The sequence below is a fragment of the Urocampus carinirostris genome, chromosome 4 (assembly GCF_059441175.1).
Source record: "Urocampus carinirostris isolate Australia breed hairy pipefish chromosome 4, RoL_Ucar_1.0, whole genome shotgun sequence".
NCBI classification, from domain to species: Eukaryota; Metazoa; Chordata; class Actinopteri; order Syngnathiformes; family Syngnathidae; genus Urocampus; species Urocampus carinirostris.
Window position 1 is genome coordinate 18,029,900 of NC_142352.1, and position 21,763 is coordinate 18,051,662.

Genomic DNA, 21,763 nt, shown 5'->3' on the forward strand with positions numbered 1-21,763 from the left:
TATCAGTGACTTTAAATACACGATCAATTCATCTAAAATGCTTTTAAAATTGTCCTTAAATTTATATATGTAACTGACTTGCTGTGATCGACTGAGCCTGTTTAACCCGATAATTACAAGCTGGTAATAACATAATTGCATAATCATAACATAGTTATAGCAAGATAAGTTAATTTAGGGATGCATATCCAACTGGAAGCCCATCTCGCTAATCACTAACAAAAAGTATCTCTCACCTTCAAAAGGTTGGGGTCCCTTGATGTTGTTACTTGTGTAATCTATAACTATAATTTTTTTTTTCCTTTTCGTTTGACAAGAACGTCTAACATGACTTTGAATTAAATCTCCAATCTGATAATTACATCTACTTTCTAAAATCATGACCACAAAGCATCTTATTTTGTGTTTTGATTATATAAAAAAAGAAAAACATTTGTTCCACAGGAAAAGCCAGAAAAAAAGGTAAGAAAATTACATCATTTAAAACTTCTTCACTTTACGTTATTTGGTCACTCACTTACGGGTTCAAGTTTCTTCCTCACAGCTGTGATCACTTCTCTTGATTTCCATCCTATCATAACTCTCACTCATCACTAGTTGAACACTCTTGGTTCTCTGATAGTTTGTAGCCTTCCATGTAGGGTCCCAAACTCGTCTCAGTCTGTTATTCTAGTGTACTAAACCCATGCGGATCACTAGTACCGCCTGTCACCCTGACTGTCTGGACTTACAGGAACACTGATCCATTGCCTGCATCTTGGGTCACGATTGTTTCCTCCCTACCTACCTTCCTGTATACGGAACCCTACCCAAATAAAAGACCACTGTATGTTGTACTAATCAATATTTTTGCACTCAGCCTATGCACTACTCAGATATTTTTAATTTTGCAAAATTTTCACAATAATGTTTTATACAGTCAAAGTCTCCAACATTATGCCTCGGAGTGGCACAAAGTACTGTACGCTTAAGTGAAATTGCCTTATGTTACACCATGTCAGAATTCTGTTTGGACCAATTATATCACTTGGACAACTTGAATAAACAGGAAGACAAAACATTCCCGAGATTGCCTTACCTGCTTACAAGTTTACAACCAAGTTCATTGTTTATAATTTGCAAATCATCTCAGTCTGTGGTCTCAAAGTCAAATGGACGGATGGCCAAATAAAAACGGAATTCTCTTCTTTCTAAAATTCGATCTGCAACCTCAGTGGAAGAGTTTAAATCTAGGCTCAAAACACACTTCTATTCACAAGCTTATGAATGATGTTTACCTGAGGAACCTGACAACCAGACATTCCGTTATTACCTACATTTTATATTTTTGATGTCTGTGTATTGTCTGTACAGACTTCTTGTGATTAAGGGCTATACAAATAAACATGACTTTATTATCAAATCATGGAAAATATATGTATTCCAGCAACCTCATTGCAGATTTATTGATAGGAAATTAATTGAAAACAAAATGATTGCGCAAAAAGGTCACTAATGGCAATTTCTGTTCATTTTTCATAAATCTAATGTTCATTCAAAAAAAAAGAAAAATACCGTGGCTATTCTGTGCTCTTTATTCCACAGTAGAGCTAGTGGAAGGAGTAAAAATTAAATGATAAAAAAGATGTGATTTACCCCCAAAAAATCTTGAAGGCACTTAGCAAATATGTAAACATGATAACGGATCACATACAGTAGATTCATTTGTATCCACACAAACACAAAAAAGTGACAATTCAGATAAGAAATTAAAATGGAACGATACCACAATGTAAAAAAAACAACAAAATAAAACTTGTGAAGTGAAGTATAATTGTACAAAAGGATTGGGACCAGCCCACTTTTATCACATCTAATTCTGAACTCCACCTCATTTTTAGGCCCAGATTTTTTCAAAATTTAATATTTTAATGAGCGCGTTTTCACATATTTGATTCGTTGTAGTGGTTTTTTTTTTAAACATTTTGAAATTAGTTTTTTTTTTTTTTGCAGTAGACCTCGGGTATACGGGAATAATCCATACTGGTGTAGGAGTAGCAAAATTAAATTGCCGTATTGTCATGATTACCGATGTGAATCACCTGTGCCTGCTCATTTGTTGCAGACCGCTGCGGGCTCTGGTTGGCTCCCTGTCCCTATTTTAACTTAGTCCTGTCACTCTCCTGTTGTCAGTCCGTCTGCGAAACTCTGTTGATACAATGCAAGCCTTTTTGACCCTGACTCCCGCCTGTCCCGTTTTTGCTCCCGTTTGTCTAGGGCTACGACCTGTTTTGTCCCCGACCACGTCTGCTTTACCGTCCCGGCTTACGACCCATTTTTGATCCCGACTATGTCTACTCTCCCGTCCTGGCTTATAACTCGTTTCCGACCCTGATCACGCTTTGCTCTCCCAGCTCCGGCTACTGACCAGTTTTTCCGTCCCTGACACCGCCATCGCTCGCTACGGAAGAACCTCTTCCGTGTTCGGATCACAGTCCGAGAGCGACTTGCTTCCCGCGTCAAGCAAACCCCAGATCGTGGGCACAGCCCTTCCTCTTTCTTTCAATAAAACTTGTGGTAAATGTTGCGCAATTGGGTCCTGACTCCGTTCTGGTTGTGACACATATAGCTAATGTTTTCCTTACCCCAGATGATAAAACAACAAAATAGTATATCGCTTTCATGTACAGTGCAACTTTTAATTGCAATTTTAAAAATAATTTTCTGTCTCGATATTGAAGTGTTTCCGACCATGCAATTTAGCGAGGGTAGTTATTTGTGTGCCTTAATATTTCTTGATAACCACATGCTTTTTTTTCATGGTTATCATGTTCTTGCCTCTCCCTTTAGCATGAATGAGGGAAATGTGCTGTAAAGAGAGGCAGGGGGAAAAGAAATCTTAATCCACACCGTAAAGTGAAAATGTCATAAGGCGGGGTCGCCGTAGCCCGAGGGTCTACTGTAAAAGATACAAAAAGAAGAGGTATAGTGTGATACTTCATTCACACACTAACAAAATCTAAACCGTTGCATGTACTCCTACAACTACAAAATAATTCACACATGACTATCTAAGTACCCCTTTCAGAAGCCCGTTAATACCCAGAAATATCCTGGTTGTGCGAGGAAGTTTCATAACTTCCTGTATCCACAGGATGACTGCAGTCTTGCGAGGCACTCAAGTTCTTTGGGTGGAACAGCGGCGACACCAGTCTCAGTCCGAATCGGAGTCTGAAAACTCATCTGGAAGATACAATCAAGTCGGTGGGTATATCAAACACCAATCGTTTAATGAAAACTAAGTTGCTGAAATCATTTTTGCCAGCTTGGCTTGGGGGGCAGTAATGCAACAAAATGATGGTGCCAACCACCGTTAGACTTGAAGAAGAAGCACAGATGGGATCAAACCCAGGTAGCTGTGTGTGGAAAGTAAACATCTAACTAGGTGTGTTACTGAGGATTTAGAATGAGCTCATTTGTGAAATTAAACTCAGATATAATCTTGTAATAAAACGACAATCTTGCTCATCTAGGCGCAGACTTGAACCCTCGTGTGAAATACACACATCCAAAGAAATGAGCCACCGAGGGAATCTATCATAGTATTTTGTAAAAATAAATTCTCAAATATTGTGATATGATATACCAATTAACTTCAACTGATTAGGAACAGGGTAGCACCACAGCGCAGTGGTTAGCGCATGTGCGGCACAGTTCTGAGGTTATGAGATCGAACAAGCCTGTGTGGAGTTTGCATGTTCTCCCCGTGCTTGCGTGGGTTTCCTCTGGGCACTCCGGTGTCCTCCCATATTGCCCAAAACATGCATGTTAGGTTAATTAGCCAGTCAAAATTGTCCCTAGGTGGGAATAAGCGAGTGAGTTGTCTCTGTGTGCCCTGCAACTGGCTGGCAACCAGTTCAGGGTGTCCCCTGCCTACTGCCCAAGGACAGCTGGGATGGACTCCAGCACCCCCGTGACCTAACGGAGGATAAGCGCTGCAGATGATGGATGGATGGCTCAACATCAAACATACAAACCCGTTTGTGGAAATCAAGTGCTTGAGGATTTAAGCTACCTGTGATGTAAACATATTTTTTTGTGAACTGCACTTTTTCTAATCATAGTCGTATAAATACAGATAACTGTAGACATGAATAAATCCACGAGGTCAGTGTAGTCAAAGTCACGACCCAAAATATGGGAGGCAGGGAATCGACCAGATACTCATGACATGAGATTGAGCGGGTGCATATGTGTTACAAACAAGGACATGTAATATCGAAAAATAGTGAGTGAATTAAAATAATGAAATCCCTTATCAGGGGAATCAAACCCATGAATCTTTGTGCACTATGCCAACACTTAACCAAGTGGGCTACTGTGGAAATGTATGTTATTATATATATATACACGGTCCTATAACACTAAATAGGACCAGTTTAATATAATTTTATCCGACTTGTCTCAAAGGATTACATCCGTGACTTTACATTTGGCTTGTAAATCCTTAACCAGGTGAGCTACTCAGGATTTAAAATTAATTAGTGAGCCAAAATCACAGGAATATTTCCTAAAAGTGAATTTCGAACCCTGTAAATTAAATATTGTATAGGATAGTGTTAGAAGAGCAAAGTTCCCCTGACGAAGCCGTAAATGATTAAGGGATCAAGCTAACTACATGTCATGATTTTCAACAAACAAGCTTTAGATGATGACACCTGAGGAACATGTACCTGGTTGTCTAGAAGGCTCCTCTGTGGTCTCTCCACCTTGCTTCAGGAAATTGGCCAGCTCATTGAAAATTAGGTAAAAATCCAATGCAAATGCAATGGTGGCGATGAAGCCAAAAACCTACGCGGAAGATATAAGGAGACAAAGACGATAGACTAAAAAAAGGATATTTATGCGCAGTAGACCCTCAGAATATGACTTTAATCCATTCTCAGGAGAGGATCGCAAGGTGAAATTCAAATAACGGGGCATAAAAAACTATGGGAATTAACTAATGCGTTTGAAATCACTGGTACCCTGACAACACAAACACCAAAAAATCCGTAATACGGTACCGGTAAGTATATTATGCATAATTTACAATCATATGATTAAATAACATTAGAAATAATTAGACATTGAAGGCAGAGGTGGGTAGTAAAAGTGACATTCATTCTGTTACATTTACTTGAGTCAGTTTTGGGATATTTTAAACTTCTATTTTGTACTTTTAAAATTCTATACTTTTTTACTTTTACTTTAGTAGATTTGTGAAAAAGAAACTGTACTCTTACTCCCCTACATTAGGCTACATTAAACCCGTTACTTTAATCCCCTCTGTGTCTGTCTCTCTGCTAAAATGCATATTTTGTCAGAAGTTTCTTTGATTTTGATCTGACCAGCACTGATTTTAAAACTTCCACATTCTGACTCGCAAAATCTTTGCAAAGCACAGAGATTTTAAACTGAATGAAGGGAAATATATTGTGGGAGGTATTTCAGCCAATAGCACGATGCTGTGATGGATTTTTTTATGACGTTGACTAATAGCTGACGGGTATCTTTGAGATGTAATTCGTTGTACAAACGAACACTGCAAAATAAATCGTATTGGATGTCGTATAGTATGGAGAAAAAAACGTAACGAAGGGCTGAAAAACATCTCATTCCACGCAGTAGAGTGAAAATATCATAAGGCAGGGTTGCCGTATTTTGGGGGTCTACTGTATATGGTGGTTTCATAAACTGTACCCCAGCAGCTTTCGAGGAACCGTCCACATATTTGGAGACGGCGATGATGGAAATGATGAAGTAAATGATAGCAGCAGTCACGCATCTCATAAAATCCTACGACCAGGAAATGCATATGAGCAAAATATAAGAAAAAAATCCCACATTTCTTCCATGCATTTTTTCCAGGTTTTACCATGAGAGGCCACAGGAATCCCTTGAAACGCTCATTGAATTTAGTGGAGTAGGCCAAAAGCAGGAAAAGTGCAGCAAGAAACTCTAACAGGGGGACGGTCACAAAGGCCGCCGCTGTGGAGGCGGCGAAGCAAATGAAGTCCAGAAAGGACAGCGCCTGCACAAAAAGGAAGGAAACAAAAGTGGAAACTCAAATCCTGAATGAGGATTGTTTGCTTATAAACCCTGTTGGAAGTGACGCGTTACAAAGAAAAGGATTCCTGGAATGCGATGACTTTTCTTTGTAACGCGTTATTGATCACATTTTGTCATTTAACTGTTGTTAGAACATGGTGCGTTACATCCCTTCTCTTTAAAAGCAGACAGGGTTGGGTAGGGTTACTTTAACTGGATTACTTTCAATTACTTTTGGATGACTCCAATACCAAATATGCTAATAAAAGACAAAATAAACTAAATATAAATAAAATTATGACTCACAACACGTGGTAAGCTTTCTCTCCTGGCTTTGATCTCTTTGATCTCCGGCAAAACTAACATAAAATGCGACAGAAACGAAATGAAAATAAATCCAAACAGCTTGCCAACATCATTTGCCGTTCCATGTGTTCCGTTACTCCCCAAGCCTGCACAAAATGTAGTAATTTTATTCATATTTAGTTTCTTTTGCCTTTTATTAGCATATTTGGTATTGGAGTAAATAACTATTGGAGAGTTACAGGATCTCCTCCCTTGTGTTACACTAACCTCAATTTGCTAGGCACAAATGGTGGGCAGGTTTATATCAACCTACAAAATAAAACTGAATACAGTAACAGTGTCAACGTCTCAAATATATAGAATGAGGGACGTGTAATTTCTCCCTACTGATATTCGGATATTCTCCTTACTGTATATACTAACATCTAAGCCGTACATGTATGTATGTCTCCATTAACGTGTGGATGCATGACTTCCCAGTACAAACATTCTCCCACAAGTGGAGTCGAAAATTTAGCGGGAAAAAAAATAAAAACTCTAATGGCATCATGTCATAGATATGTTTTGCGATGAATACCTGGAATATAACAATATTACAACTTTTTTTATTTACAGGTAGAAAGATTTACAAGAATAACAACCTATGGGATGATTTTCGACCCCACTTATGCATCTAAGGGTTAACCATTATGGTCGTAAGGGCACGATTTCCTGTGGTGTGTCTTGGGTGTGCAGCGGTATTTACAACTATGAAAAAAAATACTAAAATCAGGGGGTCAGTTTGTATGCGCATATTTGGTTGTGTGTCACCAGGACTGAATGGTACACAACTGGTGGGGAGGGGGCGTGGCTTATACAGGAATAACAAAACCAACGGGACAAAGAAGTTTACAGAATTTACAGTAAAAGAGTGCTGAATTTTGGTCTTTTTTATAATAAAAGTCAAGTCAAGTCATGTTTATTTGTATGGCCCTACAGACGTATGACACCGTACCCTGCTCTAAAACCTACATGAGGGCAAAAAATACACAGATATTGTCAACATAAAATATAGGTTATTCATATGCTATGGAATAGAAGTGTGTTTTAAGCTTAAATTTAAACATTTCCACCGAGGTTGCAGACCGAATCTCAGGGGGAAGAGCATTCCACATCACCGGGGCTCGAATGAAGAACGCTCTTGAACCTACGGATCTCTTCTTGGCTCTTGGGATCACTAGTAGACCAGTGTCTTCAGAGTGAAGGCTCCGGACCGGAACATAGGGGGAAATTAAATGATTTTTGCAATACACTACACCTGGAGAAATGAACAAAACATCTCGGCGAATACCCAGATATGGAGAAAGACATGTTAAGAGTGTATTGAAGTCCAGAGACAAAATAGATATGAAGTGTCTCAGTTAAATGTTTACTCGCAAGCTATCAAGATTGCACAAACCAATAAATACTTCTGGCATATAACATTTTCTTCTATTATATTTTATTATGTGGCTGTTTTAGATTTAGGGGGTTGGCTTAATCTGAGTATATATGGTAATTTGTAACTCTAGTTATTTTGGGGTGTCAGTAATCTGGGGGTAAAGCTATTACTTTTTAAATGAAGTAACTAGTAACTGTAAGTAGTTAAAGTACTTATTTTCAGTAACACAGCCAACACTGTTAATAAAGCGTGTCACGTCCCACATGGTGTTTGTTTATTTCCTGACATGGATTGCTCTCTGTTAGCCTACCAACAGCTTGTTCTAGTTTTTTTCTCCATGAAATTTGGAATTTATGTCCATATGCGCAGGGCACACTGGGAGGCATCTGGAGACCAGATCTTGCTAGTGGCCAGCTGTAGTTCAAGTACAGTAGAGTCCAGTTTGGATCGTCTCGTTTTCTAAGAAACATCCTCCAAAGAGGACCCTACCCGCCCACAGCTGCTTCCTGTAAGGAGATACAGCTGCAAGTGGGTCATGTTTATTTACTGTTACACTAAAAACCCTATTACTGTCACTCCAGGGATGAATAATCGTGTGTAAGGATGTAAAGCTACATCTAAGAATGTCAGTAATTAAGGCAAAAACACGCAGGATAAAAAGATCTTGCTTCGTATTACTAATTTGATTTATTTTACAATATTGTAAATTCTTTTCTCGAATAAAATAATTCTTAAAATTTGCGATATTATGTTATATGAGAGAAGGCAGAAAATAGCACTTTTTCAAGTTTTTTTATACAAAATATAATATTGATGATTAGAAAAATATAAAAAGGCTACAAAGTTTTGATCTTTATTTCTTATAATATAAGTTTAAATAATAGTTTACATAGGCCAAATGATCTGCGGTATGGCACTATTTTGAAAGTGTTTTTTTTCTTCTAAAAAATAAAGAATGAAGTCAAACATTTGCCATTTCCTGCCAGAGTTATCTCATTTAATTAAAAATTCTGTGACACGGTTGCCCATTGGCCCCGCCCGTTTTGCGCCAGCTGTGGCTCGTTGAATGATTGGCTTCCCTGCTATTTAAGCTCAGTGCTCTCACTTACCCTTTGTCAGTCCGTCAACGAACCTCTGCACCTGCAAGACGTGTGTTTTGACTCTGTCTGGTATCGATCTCGTCTAGCTTGTCCTGTTTGATATCTGACTCCAGTCTCCAGTGTTTGGTATCGTTCCCGTCCATCGCGTCCTGTTTGATATCGGTCTCCAGTGTCTGGTATCGTTCCCGTCCATCGCGTCCTGTCTGATATCTGTCTCCAGTCTCCTGTATCTGATATCAATCCTGTCTGTCCCGTCCTGGTTTCCTGTTGTTCCACGCCAGACTTCTGCCTTTCTTACTTCATCAGTTTATAGCAACGATACAAATCAATATGTTTTAATGTATGATATATTTTTGCCACTAGGGTGCGCCACATAATATACATCAGAGTCGCCAAACTTTTGAGGCTCCTTTTGGTTACTGAGTGGAAAGAGCTACCAGTTTCATATACATTTCTAGAATAGCAATTTATGTTATTACTATGTTGTTACATTGTTATTACCAGAATTTATGTAATCTACTTAAAAAACACTTTGTCAAATATAAATCTGTTTTGCCCCGGTGCTGTGGAATGCTTTGGACACTGATACTCAATCTGCAACCTCAGTGGAAATGTTTAAATCTAGGCTTAAAATACACTTCTACTTTGTAGCATATGAATGACCTATATTTCCTGTTAATAATAGCGGTGTCTTATTTGTTATTGCAACATCCCTTGCAACCTAGTCACCCTGGAAGGGGGATTAGCTCATGTGCGGTCCCTTCTCAAGGTTTATTCATTTTCCTCATGTTGAGGTTTTTGAGTTTTTCCTTGCCCCCATGTAGGTTTTAGATCAGGGGATGGTGTAATCATAGTCTGTAGTTTGCAATAGTCAGTGTTCTGTGCAGCCCTTTGAGACTCCTTGTGATAAAGGGCTATACAAATAAACATGACTTGAATAAATGTGACCATAAAGGTTCGATTACTTCACAAAATAATTGTAGTTGTTGTACAATGACTACATAAAGTCCTGGTATATAAATAACTCCTTTGAGCTTACTGGCCAAAAAGGCTCTCACGTCATAATAAAGTACAAACATATTGTTCTTGTAATGTATTTAATGAGCGAGCAGGTACTAAAAAGGTACTAAAACTCCCTGGCTGTACAACAGTGAGTCACAAACATAATGAGCTATATCCAATTCTCCCTTGCTACCAAAAAAGAACCTTTTTCAGCTCACATTTCAAATGTGTCTCCCCAAAAACTCTGTAGTGGATAAAGAATGGTGCAAATAGTTAGCACGTCGCTCTAGGCTACAAATGTTCGGCTGTTAGGACGAAAATGACCGTTCTGTGACCACAGATTCACATTAGCGGACAGTCACATGCTAACAGTGTGCTTGCAGGAACTGAAAAAAAGAAGAGGCGACTTCCTTTCTAGAAGCGCATGACACTGCTGATGTTGCATGTCTGTTTTGAGTTTAAGTGCACGAAAAAGCAGTAATAGTTTATTGCTCAATGCAAAAGCACAAGCTAGCGATGGAGCTTAAATGAAACACAGACGCTCCTCCACTTATGACCATTCGACTTACGTAAAACGGTATATACGAACATTTTTTTCGGGATTTCGAAAAATATCCGGAAATCGCTGTAAGTTAGATGTTGTATTGTGTTCACCTTATTCCGAGTAAAGGGCATTACTGTAGTGCTTCTTTCCGCCACTACCGGCATGTGGCGCTGTGAGAGGTCATCCAGCATCCACTTGGAAGTAAACAAAATCCGCTTTCTCTTCCTAGTTCGTTTGTAAACGTTATATACTGCATCTCCAGCGCGATAAGAATTTTGACATTTTTATTGTTTAATCTCTTGTGCATCCATTCAATATGGTTGGTGTAAAGTGTAAAGAAGAGGCGAGGCGTTTCTTTTGAAATGAAAGTGGAATAAGAAAGCTTGATGTGGTTGAGAAAATGGTCGAAACGTTATTTTTGGCCACTTTTTACCACAGAGGAGGACCTCTTGAAGCGCATCTTCCAAAATTAATTCAACTCAACTTTATTTATCTTTACAGAGCATAATATTTTATTAAAATATTTATATTTTAGTACAAAACAATACAGGTTATTTGTACAAGCCTTACACATACGTATATAAAATTGGACAAGTGCAAGAAAACTAACATTTTAATTAAAAAGCGACGTTTTTTTTTCTCCCTGCCAATTTCTGTCAATTTAATATGACAATGCCAAAAAGCTTGTGCTGTGTTCAAGGAAGATGGGAAATTAGATTAATCCAACCTAATTATAAGATTGGAGAAGTGTAAACAACGAAAAACAGCTGATTTGCATAAATCAAGAATTAGGATTTCATATACCGTATTTTCCGCACTATAGGGCGCACCTAAAAGCCTTTATTTATTTCAAATGCTGACCATGCGCCTTATAATATAGTGCGCCTTATTTATGGATCAATATTAAGTCGCAAAGTCTTGCAACTAATGCAGCAGCCGCCGAGTAGATTTTGCCCCGAACGCCAAGTAGTCCGCGGTGTATGCTTGGATTTATTTACCGGCGTTTCATTGGCTAACCAATGTGTCAATCATCATTTGAATCGATCACTATTGGCTAAAGTTATTCTGAAGTAAAGGCTAAAGGGGCAAAACAAAGCCTGCAATTGGCCGAAAAAGATGTGTCAATCATCAGTTGAATTGATCACTATTGGCTAAAGTTATTCGGAGGTAAAGGGGGCGGATCCTTTTTATCATTTACAGGCTGGCATAGGCTAAAGCGGCAAAACAAAGCCTGCAATTGGCCGAAAAAGATGAATGTGAATAGCACGTTGGGTTGACGGCATAGAGAAAGCATTTTTTACTATTCTGTATTTGTAAATATTTTATTCTCCTGGATTTACTACACTCACGGATATAAGAGGACCATGCTTGCACATTATTATTGAACACAACGACTTCGGTGAGCTACTCCGGCTATATATTTTCCCTGTATCAGATTTGTTTCAGACTGAACTCGATGTTTCTGTGATAAGCGGTGCAGATAATGGATGGAATGGAGTGTCTATTTTTAAATTAAACTCAATTCCAAGTGTTTATTGTCATATGCACAGTAGAGTTCCGAGCGAAAAAGAAAATAGAAACTAAGGAATGGTTGGCATTTCTTGAATCCCAAGACTTTAACCTTCCGAATGATATTTGGAACGATGCATTTGAGTGACATCGTACGGACACCGCATCCGCACGTGTTCTAGACACGTATTTGCTTCTTTGCAAGCTTTCGGAATGTTAAGGGAGTAATAAGTTTGACTGAACTATCTGACTGTTTTGTCCACGTTCCCATTGTAGCGCCTTATAATCCGGTGCGTCTTATGTATGTCAAATATAGGACCAAAAACTATTTTTTCGCGGTGCGCCCTATATTTAGTGCGGAAAATACGGTATGTATATATTATATTTGTTATTTTATTATTTATTTATGAAGGATGATTAATACACCTTGTCAAAAGTAAAATATTCCATTAAAACGCCAAACTTGATTTCAATCGTTTTTGTCATTTTGGAATTACAAAAAGTTTTTCTTTAAGATATAACTTTTTGTACAATCTGTCATTTATGTTTTTTTTTTATCAAATTCCCCGTCCTTAAATCCAATACTAATAAGTATTAGACTAGTCATTTTCAAAGTAATATTTCTATTTTAGAGCGGTTGATTTTGGCCACTCAAGAACTCATGCTGTTTTTAGGGGGAGGGGAAAGCGGAAAAAATCCCAATCACGGCTTTGATTTGATCTTTGTCCACACATCAAGGAGTCCCTACATCCTTGTGTTGCTTCCTCTATCCAGCGATTGAGAGTGTGTGGGCAACCCTCGAGTGACTGAAATCGTGTGATCACTGCAAATAACAGGTGCTGAGAATTTCTTGCGAGGAGGTTCACGCATTGTTCATACATAAGTTCAGTGTTCTTAAAATATCTAATTTTGATATATATATATATATGTACATGGACAAACACACAGTGAATGGTAACAAATAATTTTCGTTCTTCCTGCACAATTTGAGCGCTTGCGAAAAAGTAGATTTGCTTGAGGTCCAAGTGTCTTTTAATAAGCAAAATAAATAACATTTCGTGATCAGCCATCTTTGCTGTTTATATTAATTCAAAACACTTTGAGGTCAGATATGGTACCATCCGAGTGGGAGAGGTCTGACTTCCCACCTTTCTGGAATGCTGCATAAGGTGGCCATTTTTTTCCATTTACTGTCGACTAAATATGACATCACAATGCAGAAAACGCTCACGCCGCGTTCAATGAAACTTCCCACCAATTGACCCATTTCCAACGTTAAACATTCAGGAGTCCAGATAAAAAAAAGTTCCTACCACTTCTGCTATGAGAAGCATTCCTTTCCGGGAGGAGGCGAACTCTTTGCTGGGGAGGACTGACTGCAGGACGTTGCCGCTCGGCTGCCTCGCGTTGGGGGCTTCCATGTCTCCCATGGCAAAAGAAAGATCCAGAAGAGGGAGGGGAATTAGGCAAAGTTTTGGTGGCGAAAAAAAGAACTTCGGTGCGGTCCGTTTAGGCTCAAATGAAAGTGGAATTTCTGCTGTGGTGGAAGCGGAAACAATGACAGCGCGGAAGCAACATCTGTGTGGACAGATGTGGAGCAAAGGGGGGAAGGGGGCGACGACCCTCCCTCAAATTTACGCACGCCGTGATGGCGTCACACCACTCTTAAGACGGGATGCTCTACAAGTGTTTATCATTTGTTTATTTTTGTGACGTAAAATGTTTCTTCAAACAGGCAATCTTAACGAAAAGTATTTTTTTGTAGAGGAGAAAAAAGAAAACCCTAATATAAAAAGTTTCAATTTTGTTCCTCAAACTCGTGCGTATTGTACCCTAGTATCGTGGTCACGCCGTGATGACGTCACGCAACTTGCCATCAAGAATGTGTCTACTAAAAAACCCCAAACATTAATACATACCTGTCAAGCTCCACGGCTCCATGCCCTTACAAACTGTCGTATTTTCCCTAACAAAATACAAAATAATCTTACACCATATTTTTTTTCAAACGTGTTTATTTATGTAGTTTAACATGTTATATTGTACATGTGTTTCGTTATCATATATATTGTTAATTAACATTTTGTTGTGAGATACTGAGTTGCTCGACACGAATGAGGTTTATTATTAAAAAAAGTTCAAAAATTAAATAGCTTGGACGTTCACTGTAGAAGGAAATATACATGCAAATATAATCAAGTATAATTTTCTTATTCAAATTTTGAATTCATTTTCTGCATTAAATTATTGTTGGTAATATGCTGATTAAAGGGATAACCACAAACCTGTCTTTTTTTCATTTTCTCCTTTCATACTTCCTTTTTTTCTTAACTTCTTTATACAATATAATAATTCGTAATATAATGCATCTAAACAAGTGAGCCGTTTGAGAGCCGGCTCTCTTTAATGAGTTGAGCCGAAAAAGCTGGTTCGCTAAAAAGAGACGGACTTCCTTTCACTACACAACTACCACATGGATGCAATGGGAAATCCCCAGGCGGCAGGCGCACAGTAACATCAAACCGCTGGCTTCGTTTGCAACGGAAAAAAACGATACCGAGATAGAGGCTACCGCGGCGAACTCGTTTGATTTGATTGATTTGCCGTTTCGTGATCGTCGGTGTATACCGGATGGTACCCATAATTGACAAATTTGCATTTTTCCGTACAGATTTTCTTGTACGTCGAACACGTCTTAAAATGCATAATAAACGTACTTTGTGCGGAAAATACGTACAGGTTGACAAGTATGTTAATAATTTAATGTATCTACTACATTACTTGGATTGTGTGCCCAACTATTGTTTGCAATGCGTGTCTGTTTTTATTTTAAACTCAGAGTTTACAAGGCTACCATTGGCATTTCGTCTACACGCTAACAGTTAAACCTAAGAACAAGATATTTTGCAGATATAATAAGTAATGTATACTAGATAGCTACAATCATAAACATTTATTTTGTCTGACCTGATATGAAGTGTGCACTGCAAACCCAACCATTTTTGATGAGTGCCTCGGTCCAATCTTTACACTTTAATGCAACTCTCTCCTTTTTCTTTGATTAGGCGTGTCTCCTGGGATCCTGGAAACTTCAATTGACCATTAAAAACTACTGTTTCTCCAATTCTGGCACACAAACACACAACATTGAAGTGAATTCATGACGACAACTAACAGCGACAACCGCTTTCGTTTCCTCCTTCTCCTGCTCAGCGCAAGATTCTTTCCCCCCAGGCTAATCCCTGCCCACTGGATACGTCACAATGTTTAATAACAAATGAAAGGGTCTATAGAAGCTCTACATGTCTGTCCATTACCTGTACTGCCTATCCTCACCAGGATCTCAAGGGTGGTAGAGCCCATTCAACCCTGAACTGGTTGCCAGGCAGTTGCAGGGCACACAGAGAGAGACAATTCACTCGTTCATTCACACCGAGGGACCATTTGAACCGGCCAATTCACCTGACATGAATGCTTTTGCAATGTCGGAGGAAATCAGAGTGCTTGGAAGAAAACCTACGCAGGCACGGGGAGAACATGTAAACTCCACAAACTCCACTTAAAACTTAATTTTAGATTAATTTTGTTTTGTTTAAATGTGACACTTTGTTTCAAACACACCATCTCATATTTGGTGAGTAAAAAAAAAGACTCAATCACACTAGACCCTAATTAAGTTTTTCCCAAATATCTATTTATCTACCCTGGTCATACAAACACATACATAAAAACAAAGAAAATAAAAAAAGGGAAAAGGTAGCAAAAACACACCCAAAAATGTTTGGACCATGGCCAACCCAAATGCCCAAACAAGTTCAGCACCTCGGCACCCAAGTTGGTCATGCTTTCCTCCCTTCAGATGAAACGGGACACAAGAGCGGCCATGTCACTCTGGTCGGGGTTACATAACACTCTTCTGTTCAACAGCAGGGCCCAACAGCTTTCACTGGTTTACCCCTGCCGCATCATACAAGTGCCCTGTCCATCCCTTAGAACATGTCTAAACATCCCACTATCCTTTCGCAACACCTCTCCACTTAATCCTATCACCAACATTTAGATTTCTTTCTTCCAGTGCACTCATACCACCATCCATCCACATCAATCGCGGGTTTCCTCTTGGTCTCCTTCCATTTACTTCTGCTCTGTAGATCCTCTTAAACATTCGCTTCTCATCCATCCTCTCCATGTGTCTAAACCAACCGAGTACTCTCTTATCCACATGCTTGCTCAGTTCCACAACTACTCCAGTTCTGTCACTCACAATTTCATTTCTGAATCCATTCAATCTTGTCACTCCTAACATGCTCCTCAAACACTTCATCTCAAAAACATTCAATTTCCTTCTTAAATCTGCGTTCAGGCTCCAAGTCTCTGCACCATATAACAAAATCGGCACAATCACACTCTCATACAGTCGATACTCATACTCTTGTTGTTCATCACTCTCCTCAGAGCACCCAAAATCTTGCTTCTTTGATTCACTGTGCAATATACAACCTAATTTTTATGAAAAGTACAAATAAATGAAAATTTGGTAGGATGTAACATTTTTTCTCTCCCGAGTAACGACTCACTTTTTATTTCAAACAAATGGTCAAATATTCTGTGTGCAAAAATGGCCAATTTTTGGTCGTAATTGTAAATAAAATAAAAACATTTTGAGCGGGTTATTGAAAAAAAAAAAACAAACCTTACCAGAGGATGGGCCGAATCGGGTTGTCTGATATAAAATGAACCAATTTTTCAGTTACAAATAAATTATTCAATTATCAGATTTTGGGGAAGGGTCTTGTTAACGAAAATTCTGAAAAAAAAATCTTTATTTGGAGTGAAAAATGAGTTTGTTTTGTCGTTCTTAACAGAAGAGCTACTCTTTGGGACTGAGGCATTAAAAAAAAAAAAGTAATTTATTTTTTCACAAATTAACTAGTGGCTAGTTCCACTTTTGACCCAAAATTGTGTTGTTTTTTTTACCAAGCCGCTTTTAAAGAGTCATCTTTTCGGAAGCAACACTTATAATGCAAACATATCAATTCGAATCACGATAGGCTGACGAGAGCTCTTTCATAAAACCATTTAGCTGTATTCAAAAATAGATATTTTACATTTGTCAAGTAAAATATTTATAAACAGATAGATCTAATTCAAGGTATTTAGCACATTTTTTAACTTGGAAAAAAAATATAAAAAAAAAACTGCCAGAAATTACAGGCCATTGGTAAATTATGCAAAATCAGTCGCAAATAAATTTTGAAAGTGACTGCACTCATAAATTGCTGTGATTTTAATTAAAAAAAAAATAGCACAGTGTACAGTGGGGCAAATAAGTATTTAGTCAACGACTAATTGTGCAAGTTCTCCAGCTTGAAAATATTGAGAGGCCTGTAATTGTCAACTTGGGTAAACCTCAACCATGAGAGACAGGATGAAAATCACATTGTTGAATTTTTAAATAAATTGTTTACAAATCATGGTGGAAAATAAGTGTTTGGTCAATGCCAATAGTTAATCTCAACACTTTGTTATGTACCCTTTGTTGGCAATTATGGAAACCACACATTTTCTGTAACTGCTAACTGGTTTTTCACACACAGTTGATGGTATTTTGGCCCATTCCTACATGCAGATCTCCTCTAGAGCAGTGATATTTTGGGGCTGTCGGTGGGCAACACAGACCTTCAACTCCTTCCACAGATTTTCTATAGGGTTAAGATCTGGAGAATGGCTTGGGTACTCCAGGACCTTGAAATGCTTCTTACGCTTCTCCTTTGTTGCGCTAGCATGATGTTTCCACCCCCATGCTTTCCAGTGGGTATGGCGTTCTTTGGACGCAGTTAAGTATTGTAGGTGAACATATACCATAAAATTTAGACTATAAGAAACAATTTTTTTCCCGAGCTTTCAACCTGCGGCTTATGGAATGATGTAGCTTATTTATACATTTTTTTTCCAATGGCCAAGCAGTAAAAGTAAGAGTGAGCGAGACAAGTGGAATATACCTGTCGAAAAAGACTCAAGCATAATGTAACTTTGCACTGTATAAAACTAGCATGAACAGACTCTGATCATAGGAAAGGTGTCAATAGAAAAGGGGGGTGCTAACTACCATGTTGGGAATCATTTTACGAGTCTGTTTATTTGCAAATGGAAATAATTTTGCGAAACGAAAGGATTACTAAAAGCAACGTCCAACGAAGCAGAAATGTTTACGGCGGATTCCTATTTATCTGCCGGCATTATCATGTGTTTTGAAGTATTTTACACGGGTGAATTCTATGGATTGTCCTTGTTGTAACAAAGCTATTTTCAATGGACATTCAAATAAGTTTAAGATGACCAGGGGAAGTAATGGTGAGTTACCGCAGATTTGTAGTTTTTGTCTAACTTGTTTTCATGAAGTTTTTCTGACCAATACATTTTTCTGACCAATACATTTGGAAATCATATCATGAATCCCAAGAGTTTTAAGCTTTCCAATGATTTGTGGCATGGCATATTTCAGTGACTGGTGACATCATACAGATACGTATATGTTTATCAATAGTTTGGCGGCCCACTGGCGGGCCGTCGGAACTTTAAGTGGTGAAGGTACCTCATAAAAAAACTCTTTCTGTGTATAGTCTTTCTTTGTATTTTTTTATCGGTTTATTGTCAGGTGGGGCTTATGTATGTGCAAAATGTTTTTTCCCTTAAACGTACTGGGTGCGGCTTATAATCAGGTGCACCTTATAGCCTGAGTTTTACGGTATTTATTTTCTACTCAAATTTGGAAATACATACAAATATAATAATGTGATTTTCTGTTGTTTTTTTTTCACATTCTGTCTCTCATGGCTGAAGTTTACCCATGTTGCCAAAAACAGACTTTTATAATCTTTTTAAGTAGGAGAACTTGCACATTTGGTGGTTGACCAAATACCTATTTCCCCCACTGGTTATACAAGAATCGCGCATGTTACTTTAAAATACGGCGCTTGGGACAAAAATAGAACAATAATTACAAATGAAATTTCCATGTACAGTTAAGTGCATTCCCAAGTTTGGCTTCTTGCTTCCTCAGTGTGGCCACTCGCACTTCCAGGGGGATGATTCAGGCACTTTTAGACACTTTCCTAACTTTTCACATCCTGCGGGAGCCCAATTCTACAAAAAAAGCAGAAAAACAAAGGTGATTTCAAACTGTGACATGTAATTCTTCTATATTTATACGTTAACCAAGGGGTGGACAAACTACATCCCGCGGGTCACATGCGGCCCATCAGGCTTTTTTATCCAGCCTGCCAAGAAATAATATATATTATATAACATATAATGACAATATATATGATAGGAAAAAAACGTACTACTAATAAAAGTACATTTTTCGGTGGCCTTTTTCCTCCCATTGTCTCGTTGTGTGTCTACAAAAATATTACTACAGAAATACTACAAAATTACTACAAAACTTAATATCCAATTAAATGCTTAAAAACAGGGACCTAAAGAAAAAGCAACATGGACGTATTACAAAATACTACTCTAGTAATACTACAATACAAAAATACTACAATAGAAATATTACAACATAAATATTACAAAATACAACTACAGTTATATTAGAAACATACAACAGAAAACAACTAAAATACTACTATGGAGTTCAAAAATACTTTGACACTACAGAAATACTACAAACATACCATTACAGTTACACTATAATACAAAATACCAATACAAAAATATTATGACAAAAATATTACAAAATACAACTACAGTAATAACACAAAAATACAAGAGATACGTGTACTCAAAAAAATCTACCATGAAAATACTAAACAAATACTACTATGGAAATACCACAATACGACTGCAGAAACACTACAAAAACACAACTACGGAGACATTGCAAAAATACTTCAAAAATACTACAAAAATCTGACTGTAGAAACATTATAAAATACTAAAAAAATACAATGACAGTAATACTAAAAAACTAAATATCAAATTGAGTGCTTAAAACGGGGTTCTAATATAGTAGTTTGCTTTAATTGTGAGTGTTTCAAAACCAATTTGATGAAACTAATCTATTTTTTCAAAATATGAAGAAATATAACATGTACATGTCTGCATGTATTATGTTCATATATGTACTTATATATAAGTATTCATATATGGATAATAAATGCTGTAGGTCTGGAATAGTGGCTCACCAGTGCCCTAACCTAACCCTTAACATTTATTCTAAATCTAACTCTACCCTAAACGTCCCTATGCCTGTAACCCTGCCACAAGTTTAAGCAGTTTCTTCCCCGTTTCCTAATTATGAACAGTATTTTAATGTCCTTTTTTGTGAATTTGTTTTATAGTTTTTGAGGAATATTTATACCAGAGATTTTTATTCTCCTATTTTTGGGGGGAAATGCTCTTTCAATTTTCTGGGCATATTTATTCATTTAATTTTCTAATATGTAGAATTTTTTTTCTCCCCGTTTTGGCAGGATTTTATCTATTAGAAAATATGGAATTTTGTTTCACTGATCTGCACTAAAATAATCAACCACTAGGGGACAGAAGTATGTCACAAATGAGTCGGTGCTTCAAGAGGAAGAAAACGAAGGAGGGAACAGATTACCATTGTTGCAGGAATTTTACAAACAATATCCTTTTGTCAGGAAAGTCAAGTCATGTTTATTTGTGACGCCCTCAATCACAAGAAGTCTCAAAGGGCTACACAGACTACAGTCTATCCTTACACCATCTCCTGATCTAGAACATACGTGAGGGCAAGGAAATAAATACATTTCTAGATTGCGGGTTTTGACCATTGCGGAACTTTTTTGGGACGTGAAAAAAAACAACAACGACAACAACAAGAAAGGATTACTATATCTGAAAATGGCCCAACGAATAGCAAATACACCTGTAACAATCACATATTATCAATATTCGGTATGTTCTGTGAAAAAAACAGCATGCATAAAACCTATAACATTAGTTATGAAAAGAAACCTATTTTTAAATAAATTGAATAACTTGTTTGTGGATAGTTTTCCAAGGTAGACTACATTTTAGAGAAACAGGTTCGAACTACCACTTTTTCCACTACTTTTGCGCAGTATTTCCTGGATGGGTATGCAAGTAACTGGTGTTTTTTTCTGTTTTCGAGGAATTTTCAGGGCAGAAAAACATGCATGTAGCCCCTGTGAGATATAGGAGTCCAACATCCATGAAAAGAAGCCAAACAGAATGTCCATTCTGAACACAACGCAGTTAAGGGGATGAAACCAAGTGTGAAATGTGAGAAGACAAGCCAACATTGTTTCTCAAGCGACAAAATATTGTATGCTTGACAGGAACGTGTTGTATTTTAATGGGGAATTATAAAGCGCCTTTGAATGACTGGAATCAGCCATGTTAACCAGTAATAGCTTGTTGTACTTCACCGGAATCAATAAGATCATGATTATTTTCTTCACTTTTAACCTTTTTTGTTTTCGGGGAATCTCCCTCCCCAAAAGATCTCGTTATATTATTGATGATTTGATGATAGTAGACCCCAACTGACCATGACGGCGACGTCGCAAATGTTGAGCTGAGGGACCCCTGCAACCAGCGTCTTCTTATGATCATTCACGACTGGCAAGATGCGTTTGAGTGCGTCCTGGTATTCTTTGCTTAAAACGCTGCGGATACACAGAGAAAAATGAAATTAACAATCCCTTCTGTGAGATTTTTTTCAGAAACAAATGCATTTTTAGTGGCATGTTATTACACTTATCACTATGTCATGTTTTTACTGGGCTATGGAAGAAATTTGCCATCACAAAACAC

At 37.8% G+C, this 21,763-nt stretch overlaps 2 protein-coding genes across 3 annotated transcripts in view; both read right to left on the reverse strand.

The window, feature by feature from the left end:
- Positions 1-1,430: 1,430 nt before the first annotated feature.
- Positions 1,431-13,570, reverse strand: LOC148367025 (CKLF-like MARVEL transmembrane domain-containing protein 3). The gene is made up of 5 exons (XM_088333190.1): positions 13,264-13,570; positions 5,897-6,052; positions 5,722-5,817; positions 4,713-4,830; positions 1,431-3,222 (listed from the first exon to the last, which is right to left on the reverse strand). Exons 1-5 carry the CDS (start codon positions 13,378-13,380, stop codon positions 3,194-3,196), a joined length of 516 nt encoding a protein of 171 aa, XP_088189316.1. The 5' UTR covers positions 13,381-13,570; the 3' UTR covers positions 1,431-3,193.
- A 2,092-nt stretch (positions 13,571-15,662) lies between these two features.
- Positions 15,663-21,763, reverse strand: part of galns (galactosamine (N-acetyl)-6-sulfatase) — a 43,283-nt gene continuing 37,182 nt past the window's right edge. For both annotated transcript variants that reach the window (XM_088333821.1, XM_088333820.1), the window contains exons 13-14: positions 21,498-21,615; positions 15,663-19,096 (exon numbers count right to left, since the gene is read on the reverse strand). In XM_088333821.1, the coding sequence (XP_088189947.1) occupies positions 19,010-19,096; positions 21,498-21,615 (205 nt within the window). In that variant the 3' untranslated portion in view covers positions 15,663-19,009. The remainder of the gene's footprint in view (positions 19,097-21,497; positions 21,616-21,763) is intronic.